Source organism: Neoarius graeffei, chromosome 24 (assembly GCF_027579695.1).
Source record: "Neoarius graeffei isolate fNeoGra1 chromosome 24, fNeoGra1.pri, whole genome shotgun sequence".
In the NCBI taxonomy this organism is placed as follows: domain Eukaryota; kingdom Metazoa; phylum Chordata; class Actinopteri; order Siluriformes; family Ariidae; genus Neoarius; species Neoarius graeffei.
In genome coordinates, this window is record NC_083592.1 from 43,555,468 (window position 1) to 43,578,086 (window position 22,619).

General features: G+C 41.3%; 1 protein-coding gene across 2 annotated transcripts in view; it reads right to left on the reverse strand.

Annotated features, from left to right (window-relative positions):
- Window positions 1-360: 360 nt before the first annotated feature.
- The window catches only part of pdzd2 (PDZ domain containing 2), a 268,490-nt gene continuing 246,231 nt past the window's right edge, over window positions 361-22,619 (reverse strand). Inside the window, exons 17-25 of one of the 2 annotated variants that reach the window (XM_060907275.1) lie at window positions 22,377-22,539; window positions 21,036-21,790; window positions 19,750-19,894; window positions 8,344-11,113; window positions 7,279-7,396; window positions 5,307-5,408; window positions 4,743-5,016; window positions 2,683-2,817; window positions 361-2,295 (exon numbers count right to left, since the gene is read on the reverse strand). In XM_060907275.1, coding sequence (XP_060763258.1) covers window positions 2,129-2,295; window positions 2,683-2,817; window positions 4,743-5,016; window positions 5,307-5,408; window positions 7,279-7,396; window positions 8,344-11,113; window positions 19,750-19,894; window positions 21,036-21,790; window positions 22,377-22,539 — 4,629 coding nt within the window. In that variant the 3' untranslated portion in view covers window positions 361-2,128. The remainder of the gene's footprint in view (window positions 2,296-2,682; window positions 2,818-4,742; window positions 5,017-5,306; window positions 5,409-7,278; window positions 7,397-8,343; window positions 11,114-19,749; window positions 19,895-21,035; window positions 21,791-22,376; window positions 22,540-22,619) is intronic. The other variant, XM_060907276.1, reaches the window with a different exon arrangement.

Genomic DNA, 22,619 nt, shown 5'->3' on the forward strand with positions numbered 1-22,619 from the left:
GTCGCCTCACAGCAAGAAGGTCCGGGTTTGAGCCCCGTGGCCGGCGAGGGCCTTTCTGTGCGGAGTTTGCATGTTCTGTCTGTGTGGGTTTCCTCCGGGTGCTCCGGTTTCCCCCACAGTCCAAAGACATGCAGGTTAGGTTAACTGGTGACTCTAAATTGAGCGTAGGTGTGAGTGTGAGTGTGAATGGTTGTCTGTGTCTATGTGTCAGCCCTGTGATGACCTGGCGACTTGTCCAGGGTGTACCCCGCCTTTCGCCCGTAGTCAGCTGGGATAGGCTCCAGCTTGCCTGCGACCCTGTAGAACAGGATAAAGCGGCTAGAGATAATGAGATGAGATGAGAATGAAGCCAGAGTAATTACTCAATCCCTAACGAGCAGTTTCTACACAAATGGCTTCTTCTCCCTCAATTCTTCACCGATTTTGATTCTTTCTGTCATGAAAGTAGAGGCACCTAGGGTGCATATAACTTCTACCCAGATTTGCTTAAGTATAGTTATTAATGAAGTTATGGACTAATTAAGCCTTAATGAGCAGTTCAACAAAAATCGCTTCTTCTCAGTCAATTCCTCGCGGTTTTGGATTCTTCTTGGCAAATAGGTCGGTATTCCTAGGGAGGATATCGCTTCTGTATATAGCTTGCAACACTTATTGCTCAAGGTGGCTCACTTCTAGACTAGACGGGGCCGGAGTGAGCTACGCCGTCGTTGACGGTCTCGTTTGAGCTATCATAGCCTTCCTGTGAGCTCTGATCAACCTGGCCATCAACATCTGATCTCTCTCAACACCCACGAAACTGGATGTTTTTTGTTTTTCGCACCAGCCTGTTTAAACCCGAATGGCTTTTATATGAGAAACAAGCAAATATGGCCAGGAATTTTGTACATGCATGATGGGCTGACAGCACCGCACCTCATCAATCAAATAATACAGGAGTTCAAGTGATGAACTGCCTTCTTTATTAGAACAGAATTCAAATATATGTAACAAATATATTTTGCACAAAATGCCAGGCCTCTTTCAGGTGAATTTACATAAATAAAAGGTCAGCATAAACTCTAAAATGTAGCAACAGCATATGTATAAAGGTTCTACCAGTACCATTGTGGGCCTTTTTTTTGGAAGGGGGAAGAGAAAAAAAAAGGATTAAAATGATAAGAGGGAGGAAATGTTAATATTAAGACTATTTAAACATAATTAAAAGTAAAATTATGAAATAAATAATAGCACTGCACTGAAAAAAAAATATTTCATGTCTCTTTACAAAAAGGGCATTATTAAGAAATGTAATACACAGACAGATCCATATTCTTAAATGTTTACTTGATCCGCAATCGTATAAACATATTTGTGCTTCAAATCCCAGCTGCATCAAGATAAACTGTCGTTCGTGACTGCAATTATTTACAGAAATAATTCATGCAGAATGTGATTCCACTGTTGATGCAGTGTTGAATCAACATATCGGAGTTGCAGCTAAAGGTCTGTGATGAGTTTTTCTACTGAAAAATATTCACAGCTACAAGAATGCAATTAAGTTCTGCGAAATGTTTTGCAGTAAGTCAGCAAAATACTGTTGGTGAAATGTGTGATATTTTAAGCATGGCAGCTACCAGTTTCATCAGAAGTGTGTAATATTTCAAATATAATCGCTGTTTTTAGCACAACAGATGGAAAAAAATACCAAACGAGCGTTTTATACAGGAAGTGTAAAATCTTTATGCAGCTGTGAATAGGCTTTGAAAGGAAGTACGGAAAATCAAAAGAAATAAGAGGGACGATATTTCACAAATGCCAAAATGAAAGCTTCAAGTAGGTTAAGCAGTCAAACAGAACTTGACCATCCTTGGGGAGGACGATTTACATAAAATAAATCCATCTAGAGCAAAATGAGAATTTCATTACACCGTACAGATAAGTACCTGCTTAGCTACACTGATTGCACAAATACTCGTAGAGAAGACTTCGCCCTTCGAGACGCCAGAGTCCTCACTACAAAACCCATGAACAAAAACGTTTCGTCACGGAGACGTGGTAAAAAACAAGTATAAAAAGGTAAAAAGTCTTTCAAATGTACAAGAAGATCAATTTGGCACTGTGTTACATACAGCACACGACTCCTCAGAGGTCATACAGAGGTGCGCGGTTTGCGAATGACTAACTGGATGGGGCCCTCAGACACAGTCTTTATAACATTCCAGGCGTCGTAGTGCATCAGGCCCTGCAACGACCTGCCGTTGATAGCCAGGAGCTCATCTCCAACATCGATAACCTGGGAGAGTTCAGCAGCACCTCCTAAATAAATACACACGACAGACAGACAGACAGACAGACAGACAGTCACATTGTTACAGTATGAACGGCACAAAACAGTAAACAAAACAACAAATCAGTAATTACACAAAATAACAGTCATATCATTAGTAGAATTACGACGCTAAGCTTTTTTTAACACGATATTTTATTCATAATAATGGATAAGATGATAACGATAACATAATGACAGTAATGTAGCGGAGTATGAATGTTCCTGAAAATGAATGCAACACGTAATTTAATTACACTAACTGCATATTTCTCATTAAAGAAACATTTCATTTGCTTTGCCGGTGGGATGATATGATACACAACGTCATCTCCCCCTAGTGGAGTTGAGTAGTTCGGCTGGAGGGAGATGTTCACCTCTGAAAATGCGTTTGATGTAGAGGGGACGGTCGCCATGGGCTGAAGATTTGCCCCCCTCCAAGCTGAAACCCAGACCTGCTGACGTCTTCATAAGCTCCACGCTTAATGCTCCATCTGGCCCGACCTCCACAGCTAGAACATGCCGAGCCACGTTATTAGAAATGACAAACAGCAAAAAACACAACTCATGAAAAACAGCGACGCTGTACTCATCACAAAACCAAGGAGTAACTTTTGTGCAGACTGATTAGATCTTCCAAACGAAACAATCAGAACCAAAATCCATTGAAAACTCAGGGAGGAGGAGCAATTTTTGTGAATTGTGGATGGATGGATGGATGGATGGATGGATGGATGGATGGATGGATGGATGGACGGACGGACGGACGCCGCGTCATGGCAATAGCTCATTGCTTACGGCCGATGAGCTAATGAAGAGTAGCGTTGAACTATAACCTTAATAATAAATAAATAAATAAATAAATAAAAATAGCGGCACGGTGGTGTAGTAGTTAGCACTGTCGCCTCACAGCAAGAAGGTTCTGGGTTCGAACCCAGTGGCCTTTCTGTGTGGAGTTTGCATGTTCTCCCCGTGTCCGCGTGGGTTTCCCTCACAGTCCAAAGACATGCAGGTTAGGTTAACTGGTGACTCTAAATTGACCGTAGGTGTGAATGTGAGTGTGAATGGTTGTCTGTGTCTATGTGTCAGCCCTGTGATGACCTGGCGACTTGTCCAGGGTGTACCCCGCCTTTCGCCCGTAGTCAGCTGGGATAGGCTCCAGCTTGCCTGTGACCCTGCATAGGATAAGCGGTTATGGATAATGGATGGATAGATAATAATAATGAAAAAGAAACACAAGAAGAATTCTTTCTTATAGTTAGGGCGGCACAGTGGTATAGCAGTGTCACCTCACAACAAGAAGGTTCTGGGTTTGACCCGAGCGGCCGGTGACAGCCTTTCTGTGTGGAGTTTGCATGTTCTCCCCGTGTCCGCGTAGGTTTCCTCCGGGTGCTCCGGTTTCCCCTACAGTCCAAAGACATGCAGGTTAGATTAATATGGGACGGCCTTGGGCTGAGGTGCCCTTGAGCGAGGCACCTAATGCCCAACTGCTCCCCGGGTGCTGTTAGCATGGCTGCCCACTGCTCTGAGTATGTGTGCGCGTGCTCATTGCTCATGTGTGTGTTCACTGCTTCAGATGGGTTAAATGCAGAGAGGAATTTCACAAGTGTACGTGTGACGAATAAAGTTGTTGTTCTTATGTTTTCCTCATCCTTAAGCTGACTTTAAAAAGATGAAAAATAAGAAAGCTCTAATTCTACTTTTTCTATTTTCAGTACAATACTGAGATCAGCGCTCAGAGGTTTTCTTCTTCAGAGTATGGATACTGAGCCGATAACTGACAGACACGGTAACTAAGCTTCTGTTGCCAGGTTATACAAAACAACAAGCGTGATGGTGGTGTGCTTTAAGATTATTTATATGTTGTGTTTAATGTGTCGTCGACTGCATACATGAGCTCACAGACACCCATGATTGGCTAGTGTCACTGTAATAGACAGGGGAGAGACAGTCTGCCATCCCTTACATCCAGACAGAATGGCCAGTTTTGCCCCGCTGTCTCGCCAAACGCCTGTGGCATCGTTGAGAGTTGAACTTACGATTTCTGGAAGAACTTTAAATTTATAATTACTTGGCCTGCATAATATGACCTGTCCTGGCCTGCATAATACCAGCGAGTGGCCTAGTGGTTAGCGTGTCCGCCTCTCGATCAGGAGATTGTGAATTCTACTCACGGTCGGGTCATACCATTTTCCTGCCATCTGGCAAGGCACGCTGCAATACAGATGCGAGTGGGGAGTCAAACTCTCGCGGTTACCAGAGGACTAGCCCCCCGCTGTAACCCTAGCTACTGTATGTAATGAGAGGCCGAGGGCTATGAAACGGAGAGCGGCGCCGCCAAACATGCCATGAATGGTGCAGGAAGGACTTTTTGACTTTGGCCTGCATAATGTGCGTTCTACAGTGAGGAATTTATTTGTATTTAGGGTTTATTTACCTGCTCCATTTTCCCTGTTGATCTCTGGAAAGGCAGAAGAAGAACATGTTCTGGGTTTTAAAAGAAGCTCCTGTCTAATTGTGAAAGGTTCACTGTCTTCGCCTTTCTGGATAACCACAAGTGCCTGTTTGGCGAGCCTGGTCTGATGGAGACAGGAAAGAGCCTCGCCATGGGTTCTCCCACTCAGACTGCTCCCATTTACAGACAACACAGTGTCCCCCCGACAAATGGTACCTTCCATGCCAGCAGCCCCTTGGCTGAATACCCGATGGACCTGTCCAAAAAAAGCACATTATTCGTGTTGATATAAAAATGTATTTTACTCTTAAGGCAAAAAAAAAAAAGGCCCTGGGAACATGCTGGCTCAAGATAGTCAGATGCAGTAGATACATCAAAACCACACATTATTTTTTTTAACTTATCTTAATCTCTAATCAATAAAAATGTTAAACACTGACTGGATGACAGGGGAATATAATAATGCAACACAAAAAGTCTATTTTTGTACAACATAAGGTACGTATGAGCTTTAACTGCTTGGAAGGTAACTAGCGATAAATTTACAGTGATATATTTCTGCTCCAGGTCAACCCCTCCAGCGATGCTGAAACCCAGTCCAGAGCCCTCGTCCTTTGTCAAGATCACAAAGTAAACATCCTCATTAACCTGCACAAAGCATTTAGAGATTGGTTAGATTTCTTTAGCATAAGCAGGAACAATAAATCTGTACTGAATAATAAACAAAGGAAGCAGTAATCGTCATGTTGTGTGTGATCGCACCACTGTTGTGATCGAAGTATTGGTTTTCTTTACAGGAACTGTTGATTATGTTGACAGGAAAAATGCTATTTCAGACGAATATATATATATATATATATATATATATATATATATATATATATATATATATATATATTAGTGCTGTCAAAGTTAACGCGATAATAACGCGTTAACGCGATCTCAATTTAACGCGATTTAAAAAAATAGTGCCGTTAACGCAAATTCTAATTTGGCCCTGCGAGTCACCCGTAGTTCCTGTTGAGGCTTGTCGTGCGCTGCTTCAATAAGAGTACGTGTGAGTGATGGAGAAAGGCATAGACATATAAACATCCTCGCCTAGCCTGGGCCCGCCCATCCTAAGCGTGACGCAACACGAGGGCCTGTTGCGAGCTTAGTCTGGCCAGGCAGGCTATCTACAGCTCTTCCAAGCTCCTGAAAAATCGGGAACCAATCAACTTTGAGCATCTCCAACGGCCCTGGGTAGAGGCGTGTTCAAGGCACTGATGTAGTAGAACTGCGACCGGAAGCCATAGATTGTTTACAGAATCTATGCCGGAAGCGCTTCATTCACATCACGAACATGGAGCAGCGGCAAGCCTTTAACACAGCGGTAGATGCTGTATTGAAAGCATTCAACGGGAAGTTCTCATTGAAAACGGAGCAAAGAGCAGCCCTGGAGGTATTTATTGAAAGGAAGGACGTTTTCGCCTTGCTCCCGACCGGCTTCGGTAAGAGTTTAATCTACCAGTTAGCCCCGTCGCGTCGCATACGTCAGAGGAAAGAGTGATGTGATTGGTTTAAGCTTCGTCACAGCCTTTTCTGGCTTCGACCAGTAGCAAACTGAGGCATTTCAGGGAGGCGGGTCAAGCACGCACTTTGGGAAACGGTTGGGCTTAATATCTTGGCCAGACCAATAGCTCGTAGAGCTTTGTCGCGTTAGCCAGACTAATCCTCGCCGCCATATTGGATGTGGCAAAGTGGAGATTCTTCAGCCGTCTCTGGTATAGCGTCTAGACAGTAGCCGAGAATAAAGATGCCTCATTCATGTGCTGCGTTTAACTGTACCAACAGGTTTACCGTCCAAACGAGATCACATGGGATTACCTTTCACAGGTGAGACTGGAAAAATACTTTTCAATACTGTTCCTTCAGTCTTCAGTTTCCCAGCTCATCTCCACCGGGTAGGTGTAGAGTTATAAGCAGTGAGAATTAGAGAATACAGCGCCACACTATGATGAACGTTTTTGAACGTATGATGAATGTTTTTATTTTTGTTATCTGTTTTTTTCTTCTTTTATGGCAAATACTTCTCTTCAAAAGAAACTAATGAAGAGTAAAATAAAAAATTTTATTTTCACAGTGATATGCACTTTATTTTTCATCCCTTGGTTTTCTCATCTAATATGGAAGTTATGGATGTCAGTGGCTGTGACAAGATGTGTTATGCTCTGCAATAAAATAAATAAAAAAACATTGGTACAAAGCAAGCCCATTCACTTTTTTATGCTGATAAGAGAATTACAATGGTTTTTCATGTGACAAAAATGTGCGATTAAATTGCGATTAATCGCGAGTTAACTATGACAGTCGCGACATTAATCGCGATTAAATATTTTAATCGCTTGACAGCACTAATATATATATATATATATATATATATATATATATATATATATATATATATATATATATATATATAAATAAGAAGACCTATGCAAAACATAAAACATACTGTGCCTTTGAAACACTACATTACCTCTGAAACATTTTTAACCTCCTTCATCAGAGTCGTCGCATCCGACACAGACGGAAGGGAATTTAGGACATTCTGCACCTTCTTCTGCTCCACTGGTGAAGACGATAAATCTTTCAGACTGTGATAAAAGAAACACAACATGGGAGTCATAAAGCATCATACTACCATCCTCATGAAATGAAAACCTTTGAAATGTGGCAAGCGTTATTAATCAGGTATTAAATAATGTGATAAATAAATGCAATAGGTATTTAGAGATGCTCATGATTGGCCTCGACTAGAAATGTGCTGAATTTTTTTTTTTTTAAATCTCATTTGCACAGTTATTTTTTGGTTGTGTGCAATACTTCGAACAAATATACTGTAATTGGTGAGATTTCCTAAGCTGAAAAAGTGCCTCTTATTCGTATCTGTTTAGAAAATACGATCTTTTCAATCTGAATAATATCTTCTTTTTTTATCCACGGTCCGGTTTCCAGCAAATTGTGCGCTCCGATTGGCTCGTGAGCGGTCCGGAATCCTACAGTCCAGACCCCGGTTATGGGCCTTTGGCGACTCGCTCGTTCACAACAACGAGAAACATAGTAGCAATTTTTTGTCAACATTTATTTTCGCATTTCTCAGTATAATAGCATTAATTTTACAGCATGGATAGCGATAACGACAGTGTTCACAGCGAAAGCGAGTTTTACTACCCTGATGAAGACGAGATAAAAGAAAACATTTCAGGAGAAAGCTGAAAACGAGCTTGTAGCAGGTTTGTTCTAAATATGGTTTCCCTTCAGGGCGCTCTCATTTTCTGTTAGAATTTGGTACGGAAAAAAATTAATATATTATTTACCAGCCTAAGGTCGGTCCGTATCGTGAAATACCGTGACCTTGGCCTTGAAAATACTGACCGAGGCCTCGGACCTCCCAGCTGGTAAATAATATATTTGCTCAAATCCCTAGACAGGACACAATTCTTGATTTCAAACATTACACATGCTTTTCAAAGATTTTGAATAAATTGCAAAGTGCAATAGTTCAATAGTAATCGGAGTGAACTAGCACATTGCTACTCACCTAATAGACCAACCTGATTGCCTCACAGTTTGCTCTTGAGCATGCTCTTCATTATCAATTGAGCCAGGCTCCACCATGCTCACCCTGGTCACCGTGGTGCACTGAACATTTTCTGATGGGGATTTTGTGGGTCTTGTAGGTTGAATTTCCAGCTCTGTCTTAAACATGACATTGTCAGGATCCTGTGAGAAGTCCTGAGTGCATAACTTGTCGAGCTCAGGCATGCTAAGTGCTCTTAGTTCCCTCAGTTTTGACCGTGATATCCCACTGTTAGAACGGGCGTTACGGGAGCGCAGCACTGGAGGAGTATGCGGTACTGCACTGGACTGTGGTACAGTAACCTCAGGCGTTGCCCTTTCCTCAGCAAGTGTCCCAATGGTTCCAGTTGAAGGCGATGATTCAGAATTGTTCATAACTGTATTAGAAGACGAGTTCTGTGGCTGCAGTGAAGAGTGATCCATGTTTATACTTTCTACACAAGAGCTAAGACTCCTCTTTAAGGAGCGACTCTCGTTGGACAGGGCTAGACCAGACAACCTCTTGTTGACAGCAGCTTTTGAGCCAACAGCATAAGACTGGATGTCAATGCCTTTTACAACTGGACGATCAAAACTGGCCAAGTTCTCAAAGGACTTGATTCTCTGCTGAACAGAAAATGAGTGGCGTTTGAGAGCTTCACTGTCTGTGGAGTAGCTCCTTCGATCCAGTGCTTTAAGATAAAGTTTGGATTTGCCTGGTTTAAGACTAGTAGTCTCTGAGACGGACATGTTGCTGCATCCTTTGTCATCAGGTTTAGGTGAGCTTTTAAGAGAATCATTTTGCTCTGGTCTAGACTTGGAGGAGTCAAATGATGTACAAGTTCCCAAAGAGGGTTTGGAGGCTGACGCTTGTAATGGGTTATCTTTGTGAATTAAATGGCTTCCTTGAACTTGTGAATTGGTATTTACGGTTTCCTTGCATGCTAGAACTGGCGATGAAGCAGATGAAGAAGATGGGGATAAAGAAGATGAGAGTCGCACTTCAATAAATGTTCTTTGTGTAGCCGTGTTCTCACATTTAGATAATGCCTCACTTAGCTTTGAATGAGAACCTTTGTGTTCTGTTTCAGATCTATGTTCAGACTTCGCAGGGTCGTTTACTTTGAAGGTGTTGGACAGATCTGGAGGATTCCTCTCATGGCTTTGGTCAGCTATTTTAATAAGAGCAGAACTACTCTTCTCTAGCGATCTAGTCATTTTTGGACTACTTGTAGGGGTGATTCTTTTGGCTGGTAATTTAGGGGACTGAGTAGGGGAGCAATGGGTCTTTTTTAACAAAGGACCTTCAGCTCTGGCAGTTCTGTTGCCTGTTTGCTCTAGTCCTTTGCATTTACTCTTAATACTTAAACCTTTAAGCTTGGTAGAACAGCTTGACTTCTCTTCGAGTTTGAGTCTGCTATTTAAGCTGGGCGAGACAGGGTTATTATTCAGAGACTTATGATCCAAAGGTCTAAGAGTGCTGGACTTGGTCTGAGTTTCAGAAAAAAGGGATTTAGAGTCATGTGCTTTTTCTTTCTCCGTGTCCATTGTAGTCTGCGTACTGGATGTTTTCCCACTGGGAAAATGTTTAGCCTTTGACTCTGTCACAGTTGACATGAATGGCACTTGCACAGTATTGGGTTTATCTGAGGTAAACGGTTCATCTGAGTGCATTTTAGATGTCCTTTCTTGACTCTGTGGGGTAACATGTCTGTTATTCTGAGCTCCAGGGTGAATACTGACACTTGAAAGTGTCATGCTGGTTATGACAGGTGCCAAAGCCTTTTCAATTTTCTCATCAGCTTTGCAGTCTGATGGCTCTTGGTTTGACAGATCTCCCTGAGTCACACTCACGGTCTCCTTTTTTTCAGAAACATGCTCAGAGGCCCCACTCAAAGCAGACTCTGAACTTGTAGACTGGGGAACGAATGGACTCTGTGGTGCTGTGATAGAAGTAGAAAAGTCTGTTGTCTTTGAGTCCTGTAAGTGCGAAGATGCTTTTTGAGGTACTTCATCAGCAGCCAGCTCCTTATCTGTTTGGTTTCCTGAGATATCTTGTTTAAGAGTAGGAGAACTGTCCTTCTCTTGATTTGGCTGAAGCTGATTGACTACGCTGTAACACAGTTCAACCTCTTCATCAGAGTCAGTGTCCTGAGTAGCTTTACAGTCACCTTGAGGCTTTTCATTTTTCACAGCACCATCTGTCGCAGAGTCACTCTCGGAATCGCTATCATCTAACATATCGTACATACTTGGTTTCTCTTCACATCCTTTCACGGAAAGGTCTGTATTTTCATCCGAGAGCTGATTATAATTCCTGGAGTAACTGTTCAGAAATGTCTTTCCTACCGGCAAAAGGCAACCTTTGTTCCCTGAATCCAAGACTGAAAAATCCAATTGATTTGGCTGTACTGGGAGGGTAGTCACACTCTCCTTGTTCTCTGGATTGATGCTGCTCTTTTCTGCACATGGAGGCATGTCAGTGGCATCAGAAACAGTTTTTGATCCTGACTTTGCATTGTTTTCAAATACGTTTAACTCGTGTAAGACGTCGTCAATATAAGTGAGAGGCACCTCTTCAGGGTGGACTGCTTCCATCTCTGTAGAATTCCGTTCTGTTGGAGAAATTTCTTCATTTTCAACAACAGTTTTGTCCATGCGTGTTTCCTCCTCTACGGGAGCTCTTGGCGACTCCATCTTAGTCGACTGCTCGGTGCCAGAAGACATCATCAAAGTAGAGAGTCGATCTACAGCTGCAGAAGTGTACAGTATTAAAGGATTAGGTTACTGTAGGTACAACTATTTCACAAAAGCCATCTGTTCAACTGAAGAAAATGGCAAATGATATGGATATTATGAAGTGTTATATATAAACCCGATGCAGCTTCCTTACATTTTCTTACTCAGATCATTCATCTCTTACAACTGAAAAAAAAATATCCGTCATTTATTTTACAAAAAAGATTATCAGGAGCATCAGTCTGTCCAGATATTCCTTACTTTCATAATCTCATCTCATCTCATTATCTCTAGCCGCTTTATCCTGTTCTTCAGGGTCACAGGCAAGCTGGAGCCTATCCCAGCTGACTACGGGCGAAAGGCAGGGTACACCCTGGACAAGTCGCCAGGTCATCACAGGGCTGACACATAGACACAGACAACCATTCACACTCACATTCACACCTACGGTCAATTTAGAGTCACCAGTTAACCTAACCTGCATGTCTTTGGACTGTGGGGGAAACCGGAGCACCCGGAGGAAACCCACGCGGACACGGGGAGAACATGCAAACTCCACACAGAAAGGCCCTCGCCGGCCACGGGGCTCGAACCCGGACCTTCTTGCTGTGAGGCGACAGCACTAACCACTACACCACCGTGCCGCCCCTACTTTCATAATTATTCTCGCTATTAGTTTTGCTGTAGTTACTAAATAATATGCTTTAGGATGAGTTTTAAAGCCAGTCCTGTGTGTAATTCTCTGCATAATCTAATGAATACCACCACATAAGTATCAAACTATTAGTTTTCTCCTTATAACTTTACCAATAAAAACAAGACTGAGAATATCCAAGCACATACTCAACGAAACATGGCAAGATTGTACTGAATGTAAGATTTTATTGTGCTTTAAATGACATCAAAATAGCTTACTTCAGACAGATCACATTTCCATAAAATTTCCTCCGATTCCCTGCTCTGAACTGCAGATGATATTTACACACAGAACCGCTGTTGTGGATTCAGACCCCAGAGGAAGCTGGCTATTTATTTATTTATCCCCCCCAAATCACATTTATACTGAATATAACTGAAAAACGAGCTCGGGATGTACATTTGGCAAATGGTTTTCCAGTGTACAATTATCTGTGTGACTGCTAAAGGTTTGCTGCAAGGGCTTATCTGACATACTGATTACTTTCAGTGGTTAATTGTCTAAAGTTACATACTGTATGTACATCAATGGCTAGATATACACACATTGTATTAAAACTTCATGAACAAGCTTCTAGGGAATAATACTCATATTTAAAACAATTATGGCATATGAAGAAATGTAATGACAATCATATGTACTGTCATACCAATGGGTTAACATTCCAACAAGTTTTAGGGCGTATGCATTAATTAATATGTATGACCTGTTAAAGATTTCAAGATTTTTATTTGTCATATACACAATAACAGACACAGCGGTTTATTATTGGGTAATGAAATTCTTATTTTGCAACTGCCCGACCAAACTACGCTTAACAATATAAAAAGAAATATATATATGAGTGATTCCACGCTTATGGGTACTGAAATGGGGACATGAACTTATTATTTTTTTTTTTTTAAAGATATTTTTTTGGGCTTTTTGCACCTTTATTGGATAGGACAGTGCAGAGACAGGAAATGAGCGGGAGAGAGAGAGAGACGGGAAGGGATCGGGAAATGACCTCGGGCCGGAATCGAACCCGGGTCGCCCGCATTCATGGTATGGCGCCTTAACCACCTGAGCCACGACGCCCCCTGACATGAACTTATTTTTAAAAATTCACCTAAAACCATTTCTTTTTTTACCATCAGGTCACAAAACATGTAATCTTTAATGAATGATATGTTAAAAGATAACTTTAATTTTCTGAGATGTAATAAAAACATATTTATATGCCAAAGTCAGAACGTAACAGAAGTGTTGTGGACATATATATTCTCAATTTTAACAATGTAGAATTACTTTTTGAAACATAGGAAGGTGATGTTTTAGCAAATATAATTAATAAACATGTAGTAGAATAAACATACACATTCTTTCAATAAGATTAACATGGTATATAGCTAGATTGTAATTAATTTGTAACAGACGCGAGATGGACAGTCGTAACAGAAGTAATGTAACAGACATCATTTTGGAACTCATAGGCTTGACTTTGGCATATAAATATGTTTTTATTACATCTCAGAAAATTAAAGTTATCTTTTAACATATCATTCATTAAAGATTACATGTTTTGTGACCTGATGGTAAAAAAAGAAATGGTTTTAGATGAATAAGTTCATGTCCCCATTTCAGTACCCATAAGCGTGGAATCACTCATATATAAAATATGAAATATAAAATATAAAGTGCATATGGAATGCAAAATATAAAGGTAGAGTGAAAAATGAAGATAACATTTAAAAAAAAAAGAAAAAAAAAAGGAGAGGCAAACAATGTGCAAACATAGAGGTAGATATGCTGTGCAATGTCTTTTAAAAAAGTACTTAACGTATGTGGGTAAGTACACAGATTAGTGGAATTAAACTAATTAAACACTATGTTATTTTGTTAGTTAGTCTGCTTTGAGTAACGAGAAAGCAGATCATTTTCCTGACTTACAGTACCAGTTAATCAGAGATATCTGACTGACTGTGTGTTTCTGAATGCAACATAAATAACAATTATTCCATGAAATCGAATCGTACATGAGCTGATAGCCGACAAGGCACGTAGCACCGAGCTGGCTGTAAGCCATGTACGACGAGATTGAGTGGAATAACTGTTTTATTCTATACACATTCACTGGTTTTTGAGAAACAGAGCATTTTTATTTTTTGCAAATTCGATAAATAAAAACTTTGTACAAAACGTCCGACAAAATGCTAGAATAATAATTCTTGAAAAATAAAAAAAGATACGTTTTTATTATTCATCAAATACGTTCCATTCCATATTTTGTTCCTTTTTTGGGGGTTTGTTTTTGAGTAGGGTTTTTATTTCGTCCCCAGTTGGTTCAGCAACACGCTCTGCCATTTTCTTCTTCTTCTTTAGGGTTTTTTTGGCAAAACAACTTAAAGTGCATATCACGGGTAAAGTCAGGAGCAAGATCGATGTAATTCTCCTATTTTATAGTAAACTTTGGTCAAATGTCTGTAACATTTTGCATTTTGTGCATTTTTTTTTACCTTGCAACAGGATAAAGCAGCTAGAGATAATGAGATGAGATGAATACCAGAAAAATTCAGTTGAAATCAAGCCATTTGAAGCGAATTGGTCCACCTCTGAAAAAACTTGGCATTTGGATTTCCCGGCAAACATTGATTTTCGTGACGTCTCGTGCGGGACGCCTCCTTCTGAATCCTACATCAGCGCTGGTTTGTTTATGAGAAAACGACCTGGTGGTTTTCTGCAAATTTCTTCAACGTTATCGCGTAATTATTAAAATGGTTAACAGATGTATCGTAGGAGGGTGTAGCAACACCAATCTTGATGGGATTAGTACTCATCGTTTCCCAAAAGACCGGACAATGAGAGAGAAATGGGAGCGCTTGGTCTACACAGGCTGTGCACTGAAACCGTGCAAAGCTCTTGCAGCCTGCTGGCGCTTCCGCAGATAACGTCACGAATCTGGCTCCAGACTCCCTTGGGATTTTTCCAGACGTGTTTTGTTATTTTATTTTTTTCTGCTGTAGACAGATGGCCTTGTGCAAAATTACCCTTCTGGACGAGTGTGTAAAGGGACATACTTTCATATAAAAAAAACCTGAAGTTGGTCCAGGATATGCATTTTAAAGGTGCATTACTGCCGCTGACTGGGCTGGAGTGTGGAACAGGAGATACTGGGGGGGGGGGGAGCCATATTCTTTTAGCTATTTCCATCCATTATCTGTAACCACTTATCCTGTGCAGGGTCGCGGGCAAGCTGGAGCCTATCCCAGCTGACTACGGGCGAGAGGCAGGGTACACCCTGGACAAGCCACAAGATCATCACAGGACTGGAACATAGAGACAAAGAACCATTCACACCCACAGTCAATTTAGAGCCACCAATTAGCCTAACCTGCATGTCTTTGGACGAAACCCATGCAGAGAACATGCAAACTCCACATAGAAAGGCCCCCGTCAGCCACTGGGCTCGAACCCAGAACCTTCTTGCTCTGAGGCGACAGTGCTAACCACTACACCACCGTACCGCCCTTTATTTCCGTTTCTTTTAAATACTTGATAACAAAGTGACTTGATGTGCTCCACCATTTTGTTTTTCTCTACTCACGGTATATGAGCTGATATCCTAGTAGTAGAGTAGCCAATCAGAACATGCGACTGTTCATATCCAGTGAATGTCGATAGAATATAAAGAAATATATAGATGTTAAACCAGATGTTGATGTATGACTATTTTCAGAACGAAAACATTTTGACATTCCAGAAATGAAAATGATTATTTTTGTAAAATGATTTGAAAGCATATATTAGCATATATGTCTGTACTCCAAAATACTCCAATACAGTGTTTTTAACATATTAGTCCCACAGTGTCCAGAATTATAACTGCAGAAAGTGGAGTAAATATTTTTAAACTGTAAAACAGTAGTTAAAATGATGCTCTTATCCAAATTTAAATAAAATATTACATTTTTCTAATTTATTTTCACAAACATACTTTGTACAGTAGTTTATGTGCTGTATAAATAGTGTAGGTCTGTTTTCACTGATTACTTTGCAAACTGTATTTCCAAATTTAACAGTCAGTTAAGTCTCAACCTGTTTATAGGCCACTGAAGCATTTGTGCTTGGTCATGAGGGCCTTGATTTATACAACCCCGATTCCAAAAAAGTTGGGACAAAGTACAAATTGTAAATAAAAACGGAATGCAATGGTGTGGAAGTTTCAAAATTCCATATTTTATTCAGAATAGAACATAGATGACATATCAAATGTTTAAACTGAGAAAATGTATCATTTAAAGAGAAAAATTAGGTGATTTTAAATTTCATGACAACACATCTCAAAAAAGTTGGGACAAGGCCATGTTTACCACTGTGAGACATCCCCTTTTCTCTTTACAACAGTCTGTAAACGTCTGGGGACTGAGGAGACAAGTTGCTCAAGTTTAGGGATAGGAATGTTAACCCATTCTTGTCTAATGTAGGATTCTAGTTGCTCAACTGTCTTAGGTCTTTTTTGCCGCATCTTCCGTTTTATGATGCGCCAAATGTTCTTCTACGCAGCCATGATGCTATAATTGATGCAGTATGTGGTTTGGCATTGTCATGTTGGAAAATGCAAGGTCTTCCCTGAAAGAGACGTCGTCTGGATGGGAGCATATGTTGCTCTAGAACCTGGATATACCTTTCAGCATTGATGGTGTCTTTCCAGATGTGTAAGCTGCCCATGCCACACGCACTAATGCAACCCCATACCATCAGAGATGCAGGCTTCTGAACTGAGCGCTGATAACAACTTGGGTCGTCCTTCTCCTCTTTAGTCCGAATGACACGGCGTCCCTGATTTCCATAAAGAACATCAAATTTTGATTCGTCTGACCACAGAACAGTTTTCCACTTTGCCACAGTCCATTTTAAATGAGCCTTGGCCCAGAGAAGACGTCTGCGCTTCTGGATCATGTTTAGATACGGCTTCTTCTTTGAACTATAGAGTTTTAGCTGGCGACGGCGGATGGCACGGTGAATTGTGTTCACAGATAATGTTCTCTGGAAATATTCCTGAGCCCATTTTGTGATTTCCAATACAGAAGCATGCCTGTATGTGATGCAGTGCCGTCTAAGGGCCCGAAGATCACGGGCACCCAGTATGGTTTTCCGGCCTTGACCCTTACGCACAGAGATTCTTCCAGATTCTCTGAATCTTTTGATGATATTTTGCACTGTAGACGATGATATGTTCAAACTCTTTGCAATTTTACACTGTCGAACTCCTTTCTGATATTGCTCCACTATTTGTCAGCGCAGAATTAGGGGGATTGGTGATCCTCTTCCCATCTTTACTTCTGAGAGCCGCTGCCACTCCAAGATGCTCTTTTTATACCCAGTCATGTTAATGACCTATTGCCAGTTGACCTAATGAGTTGCAATTTGGTCCTCCAGCTGTTGCTTTTTTGTACCTTTAACTTTTCCAGCCTCTTATTGCCCGTGTCCCAACTTTTTTGAGATGTGTTGCTGTCATGAAATTTCAAATGAGCCAATATTTGGCATGAAATTTCAAAATGTCTCACTTTCGACATTTGATATGTTGTCTATGTTCTATTGTGAATACAATATCAGTTTTTGAGATTTGTAAATTATTGCATTCCATTTTTATTTACAAGTTGTACTTTGTCCCAACTTTTTTAGAATCGGGGTTGTAAATTGGGAACCTCTGCTATAAAAAATAATAAATAAATAAACGATACCAGACAATCTACATACTGCACCAGGGCTAAGCCATTCTATGTAAGCACTGGGACTACACTCTATGGTCACTATGACGGTGAATTAATTCATAGTCACCACTGTTACAAAGCCAGTTGATTGCAGCTCCATGGGAGGTGGAGGAGAAGGGCACTGCCAGCAAGGGAAAGTCTGTTGTGCTCCAACATCTTTAAGGCAGCATGGGGAAAGACAGACTGTTCTCTTTATTACAGTTCACAATTGTGAGTAAGTATTAAGTGTCTCTCATGACTTGGACTCAGTAGTTACAGTGGTGCTTGAAAGTTTGTGAACCCTTTAGAGTTTTCTACATTTCTGCATAAATATGACCTAAAACATCATCAGATTTTCACACAAGTTCTAAAAGTAGATAAAGAGAACCCAGTTAAACAAATGAGACAAAAATATTATACTTGGTCATTTATTTATTGAGGAAAATGATCCAATATTACATATCTGTGAGTGGCAAAAGTATGTGAACCTCTAGGATTAGCAGTTAATTTGAAGGTGAAATTAGAGTCAGGTGTTTTCAATCAATGGGATGACAATCAGGTGTGAGTGGGCACCCTGTTTTATTTAAAGAACAGGGATCTATCAAAGTCTGATCTTCACAACACATGTTTGTGGAAGTGTATCATGGCACGAACAAAGGAGATTTCTGAGGACCTCAGAAAAAGCATTGTTGATGCTCATCAGGCTGGAAAAGGTTACAAAACCATCTCTAAAGAGTTTGGACTCCACCAATACACAGTCAGACACATTGTGTACAAATAGAGGAAATTCAAGACCATTGTTACCCTCCCCAGGAGTGGTCGACCAACAAAGATCACTCCAAGAGCAAGGCGTGTAATAGTCAGCGAGGTCACAAAGGACCTCAGGGTAACTTCTAAGCAACTGAAGGCCTCTTTCACATTGGCTAATGTTAATGTTCATGAGTCCACCATCAGGAGAACACTGAACATCAATGGTGTGCATGGCAGGGTTGCAAGGAGAAAGCCACGGCTCTCCAAAAAGAACATTGCTGCTCATCTGCAGTTTGCTAAAGATCACGTGGACAAGTCAGAAGGGTATTGGAAAAATGCTTTGTGGACGGATGAGACCAAAATAGAACTTTTTGGTTTAAATGAGAAGCGTTATGTTTGGAGAAAAGAAAACCCTGCATTCCAGCATAAGAACCTTATCCCATCTGTGAAACATGGTGGTGGTAGTATCATGGTTTGGGCCTGTTTTGCTGCATCTGGGCCAGGACGGCTTGCCATCATTGATGGAGCAATGAATTCTGAATTATACCAGCAAATTCTAAAGGAAAATGTCAGAACATCTGTCCATGAACTGAATCTCAAGAGAAAGTGGGTCATGCAGCAAGACAACGACCCTAAGCACACAAGTCGTTCTACCAAAGAATGGTTAAAGAAGAATAAAGTTAATGTTTTGGAATGGCCAAGTCAAAGTCCTGACCTTAATCCAATCGAAATGTTGTGGAAGGACCTGAAGCGAGCAGTTCATGTGAGGAAACCCACCAACATCCCAGAGTTGAAGCTGTTCTGTACGGAGGAATGGGCTAAAATTCCTCCAAGCCGGTGTGCAGGACTGATCAACAGTTACCGCAAACGTTTAGTTGCAGTTATTGCTGCACAAGGGGGTCACACCAGATACTGAAAGCAAAGGTTCACACACTTTTTCCACTCACAGATATGTAATATTGGATCATTTTCCTCAATAAATAAATGACCAAGTATAATATTTTTGTCTCATTTGTTTAACTGGGTTCTCTTTATCTGCTTTTAGGACTTGTGTGAAAATCTGATGATGTTTTCGGTCATATTTATGCAGAAATATAGAAAATTCTAAAGGGTTCACAAACTTTCAAGCACCACTGTATATGCTCAATTATTGAATTTGTAGAAACATAACGAAAATGTCTTTCTAATTTGGAAAAATTAAGTCTCTTGGAGCACTACAGTCTACTAAAAGGGCAGATAAAACAACCATCTATAGCAAGTTAAGATGATAAATAAAAAGCTGGCACCCGTTCTAGTTAATACCATGTGATTAATAACAGACCTCTTATTATTCCTCTATAGTGTACTTTAAAACAAAGCTTCATCTTAATCCCTAAAGAAGTTGTAATAAGTAATGACACACTTCTAAATTTGAACATACTTTTTTCAAAATAACACTTCAAAAAATAATAAAAGCATTGCGCCAACTCACCTGAGACTGGCTTCTGAATCTCTAAGGTCAGTGTGACTGGCAGGTTGTGCATGAGATCACAAATTTCCTGATAGGACGAGGTGCACACCGGAGTGTTACCAATGGCCACTATTTCATCTCCCACGTTCATTCTCCCCCTGGCTTCCTAACAGACAGAAACGAAAGAAGACAGCAGTGGCTGTTAAAGGAGCTTGTCATTTTTCTGTGATCGTATTTTTTGTTTGCATGACATTATTGTAAATCACAGTTTTTCAAAAGTATATGAATAGATTATTACAGGTCTGTGTTGATGTGTGTTAAGAGTGGTTTACTTTTAAAATGAAGCTTTATATCTATTCTGCTTTTTAGTTTTAAAAGGCATACTGGTATTCTGGACCAATTTAGTTTTTTTTTATTTTTTATATGAAAGTATGTCCGTTTACACACTCGTCCAGAAGGGTAATTTTGCACAAGGCCATCTGTCTACAGCAGAAAAAAATAAAATAACAAAACACGTCTGGAAAAATCCCAAGGGAGTCTGGAGCCAGATTCGTGACGTTATCTGCGGAAGCGCCAGCAGGCTGCGAGAGCTTTGCACGGTTTCAGTGCACAGCCTGTGTAGACCAAGCGCTCCCGTTTCTCTCTCATTGTCCGGTCTTTTGGGAAACGATGAGTACTAATCCCATCAAGATTGGTGTTGCTACACCCTCCTACGATACATCTGTTAACCATTTTAATAATTACGCGATAACGTTGAAGAAATTTGCAGAAAACCACCAGGTCGTTTTCTCATAAACAAACCAGCGCTGACGTAGGATTCAGAAGAAGGCGTCCCGCACGCGACGTCACGAAAATCAATGTTTGCCGGGAAATTCAAATACCAAGTTTTTTCAGAGGCGGACCAATTCGCCTCAAATGGCTTGATTTCAACTGAATTTTTCTGGTATTGCGCAAGGTAAAAAAATTGCAGAGAATGCAGAATGTTACAGATATTTGACCCAAGTTTAAAATAAAATAGGAGAATTACACTGATCTCGCTCCTGAATTTACCCATGATATGCACTTTAATGAAGATACCAATGGTAAAACAAGTTATGCCCAGCGCCAAAAGTATTACTTACATGATTAATTTGTTAAAATGTAAAAGCGTATTCCTAAACATAGCAGACTTTCAAAGAATTTAATTTACAGGGCTACTACACTGTAGGCAAAAACACCTTTAAAATGGTATATATGCACATCTTTATAATAAATGCCAGGACAGATTGGTTATCACATATAGCATTTTCCCTTCAACAGTACTTTACCCTCTCAGCAGCACCTCCAGGCCTCAGTCCAGTAATCAGCACTTTCAGAGGAGATGACTTGATCTCCAGGTCAAGTCCAAAGGACTCAGACTCACTGCGCTTTAGAACCACAGTCTCGATAGTGCAGATGCCTGCCAGCTCACTGGGTTCACCTCTCCGGCAGTGGTGCTGGGTTCTCCCTCTCTGGGTGGCTTGGGTTTGGGTAGCACCAGAGGCTGCAGTGATGTCCTCAGTCTTAGGTTTCTGTGCAAGGTTGGGGCATTCGATGCTCATCATGCTCTTAACACGTGTTACAGCTTTGTGCTCCAGCTTGGGTGAGCGCTTAGCCTCTTTCCTTGTGCCCAGGCTGGCACTGTGCTCAGAACAGTAAATGGGCATAAAAGGCAGTTCAGTAACATTACCTCCTCCTTCCACCGACTCAAGCGAGCTGCTGTAAAATGGAGTGGCCGCTTCGAGCCGGTTGCCCTCACTGCTGTCTTGGCTTTCGTCGTCCACTTCCAATGATGACGTCGCCACGACAATTCCCGAGTCATCCTCCTGGTGGCGAGCAGCATCAGCGTTCCCACGTTTTAGGTGATGGAAGGGTCCAGCATCTTCATCCTCATCACTGGCTTCGTCTTCATAGCAAATAACACAGCGCTGACGTAAGAGGGGGCTACGAACTGAGCTGGGGCTGCTGGTCACGCTAGCCTGCCGCTCTGTGGTCCGATTAACAGGGCCAGAAGATCTAGCACAAGGGCTACCTTCTTTATAAGCTGTAGACAAAAGAAGACAGGAAAAAGTTGTTTGATGTGATTTTAAAAAATTAAGCTTTTCAGTGGGCGGCACAGTGGTGTAGTGGTTAGCGCTGTCGCCTCACAGCAAGAAGGTCCGGGTTCGAGCCCCGTGGCCGGCGAGGGCCTTTCTGTGTGGAGTTTGCATGTTCTCCCCGTGTCCGTGTGGGTTTCCTCCGGGTGCTCCGGTTTCCCCCACAGTCCAAAGACATGCAGGTTAGGTTAACTGGTGTCTCTAAATTGACCGTAGCTGTGAATGTGAGTGTGAATGGCTGTCTGTGTCTATGTGTCAGCCCTGTGATGACCAGGGTGTACCCCGCCTTTCGCCCGTAGTCAGCTGGGATAGGCTCCAGCTCGCCTGCGACCCTGTAGAACAGGATAAAGCGGCTACAGATAATGAGATGAGATGAGATGAAGCTTTTCAGTCATCCTAGTCATTTTAGACTGTAGAATATTGAGTCAAAACGAAAGGGTTGTAATGAACACGATTCACCGTTTAAGCATCTTCAAGGTAATGATCGAATCCCAGCTAGCTAGAGACAGGGAAGGAAAATATTTCTGTGTTTACCATGTAAATGAGGTGCTGTTGACTCATCCAGTGAGGTACTGCAGCTCCTGCTGTTGTGAAGCATACCATCATCACTGGAGCCCATCGCTGAAAGGGAAGATTGACTAGGGATGTCATGGGAGAAGTACTGAGAGAGCTCAGCTTCAGAGCTTAGAGAAGCTTGCTGTCGGGAGAAGGGTTTAAAACAGAATAAAATACTTCATCGAAAAAAGCTGTCAAGTGAGTAAAATTTCACAGACGCAT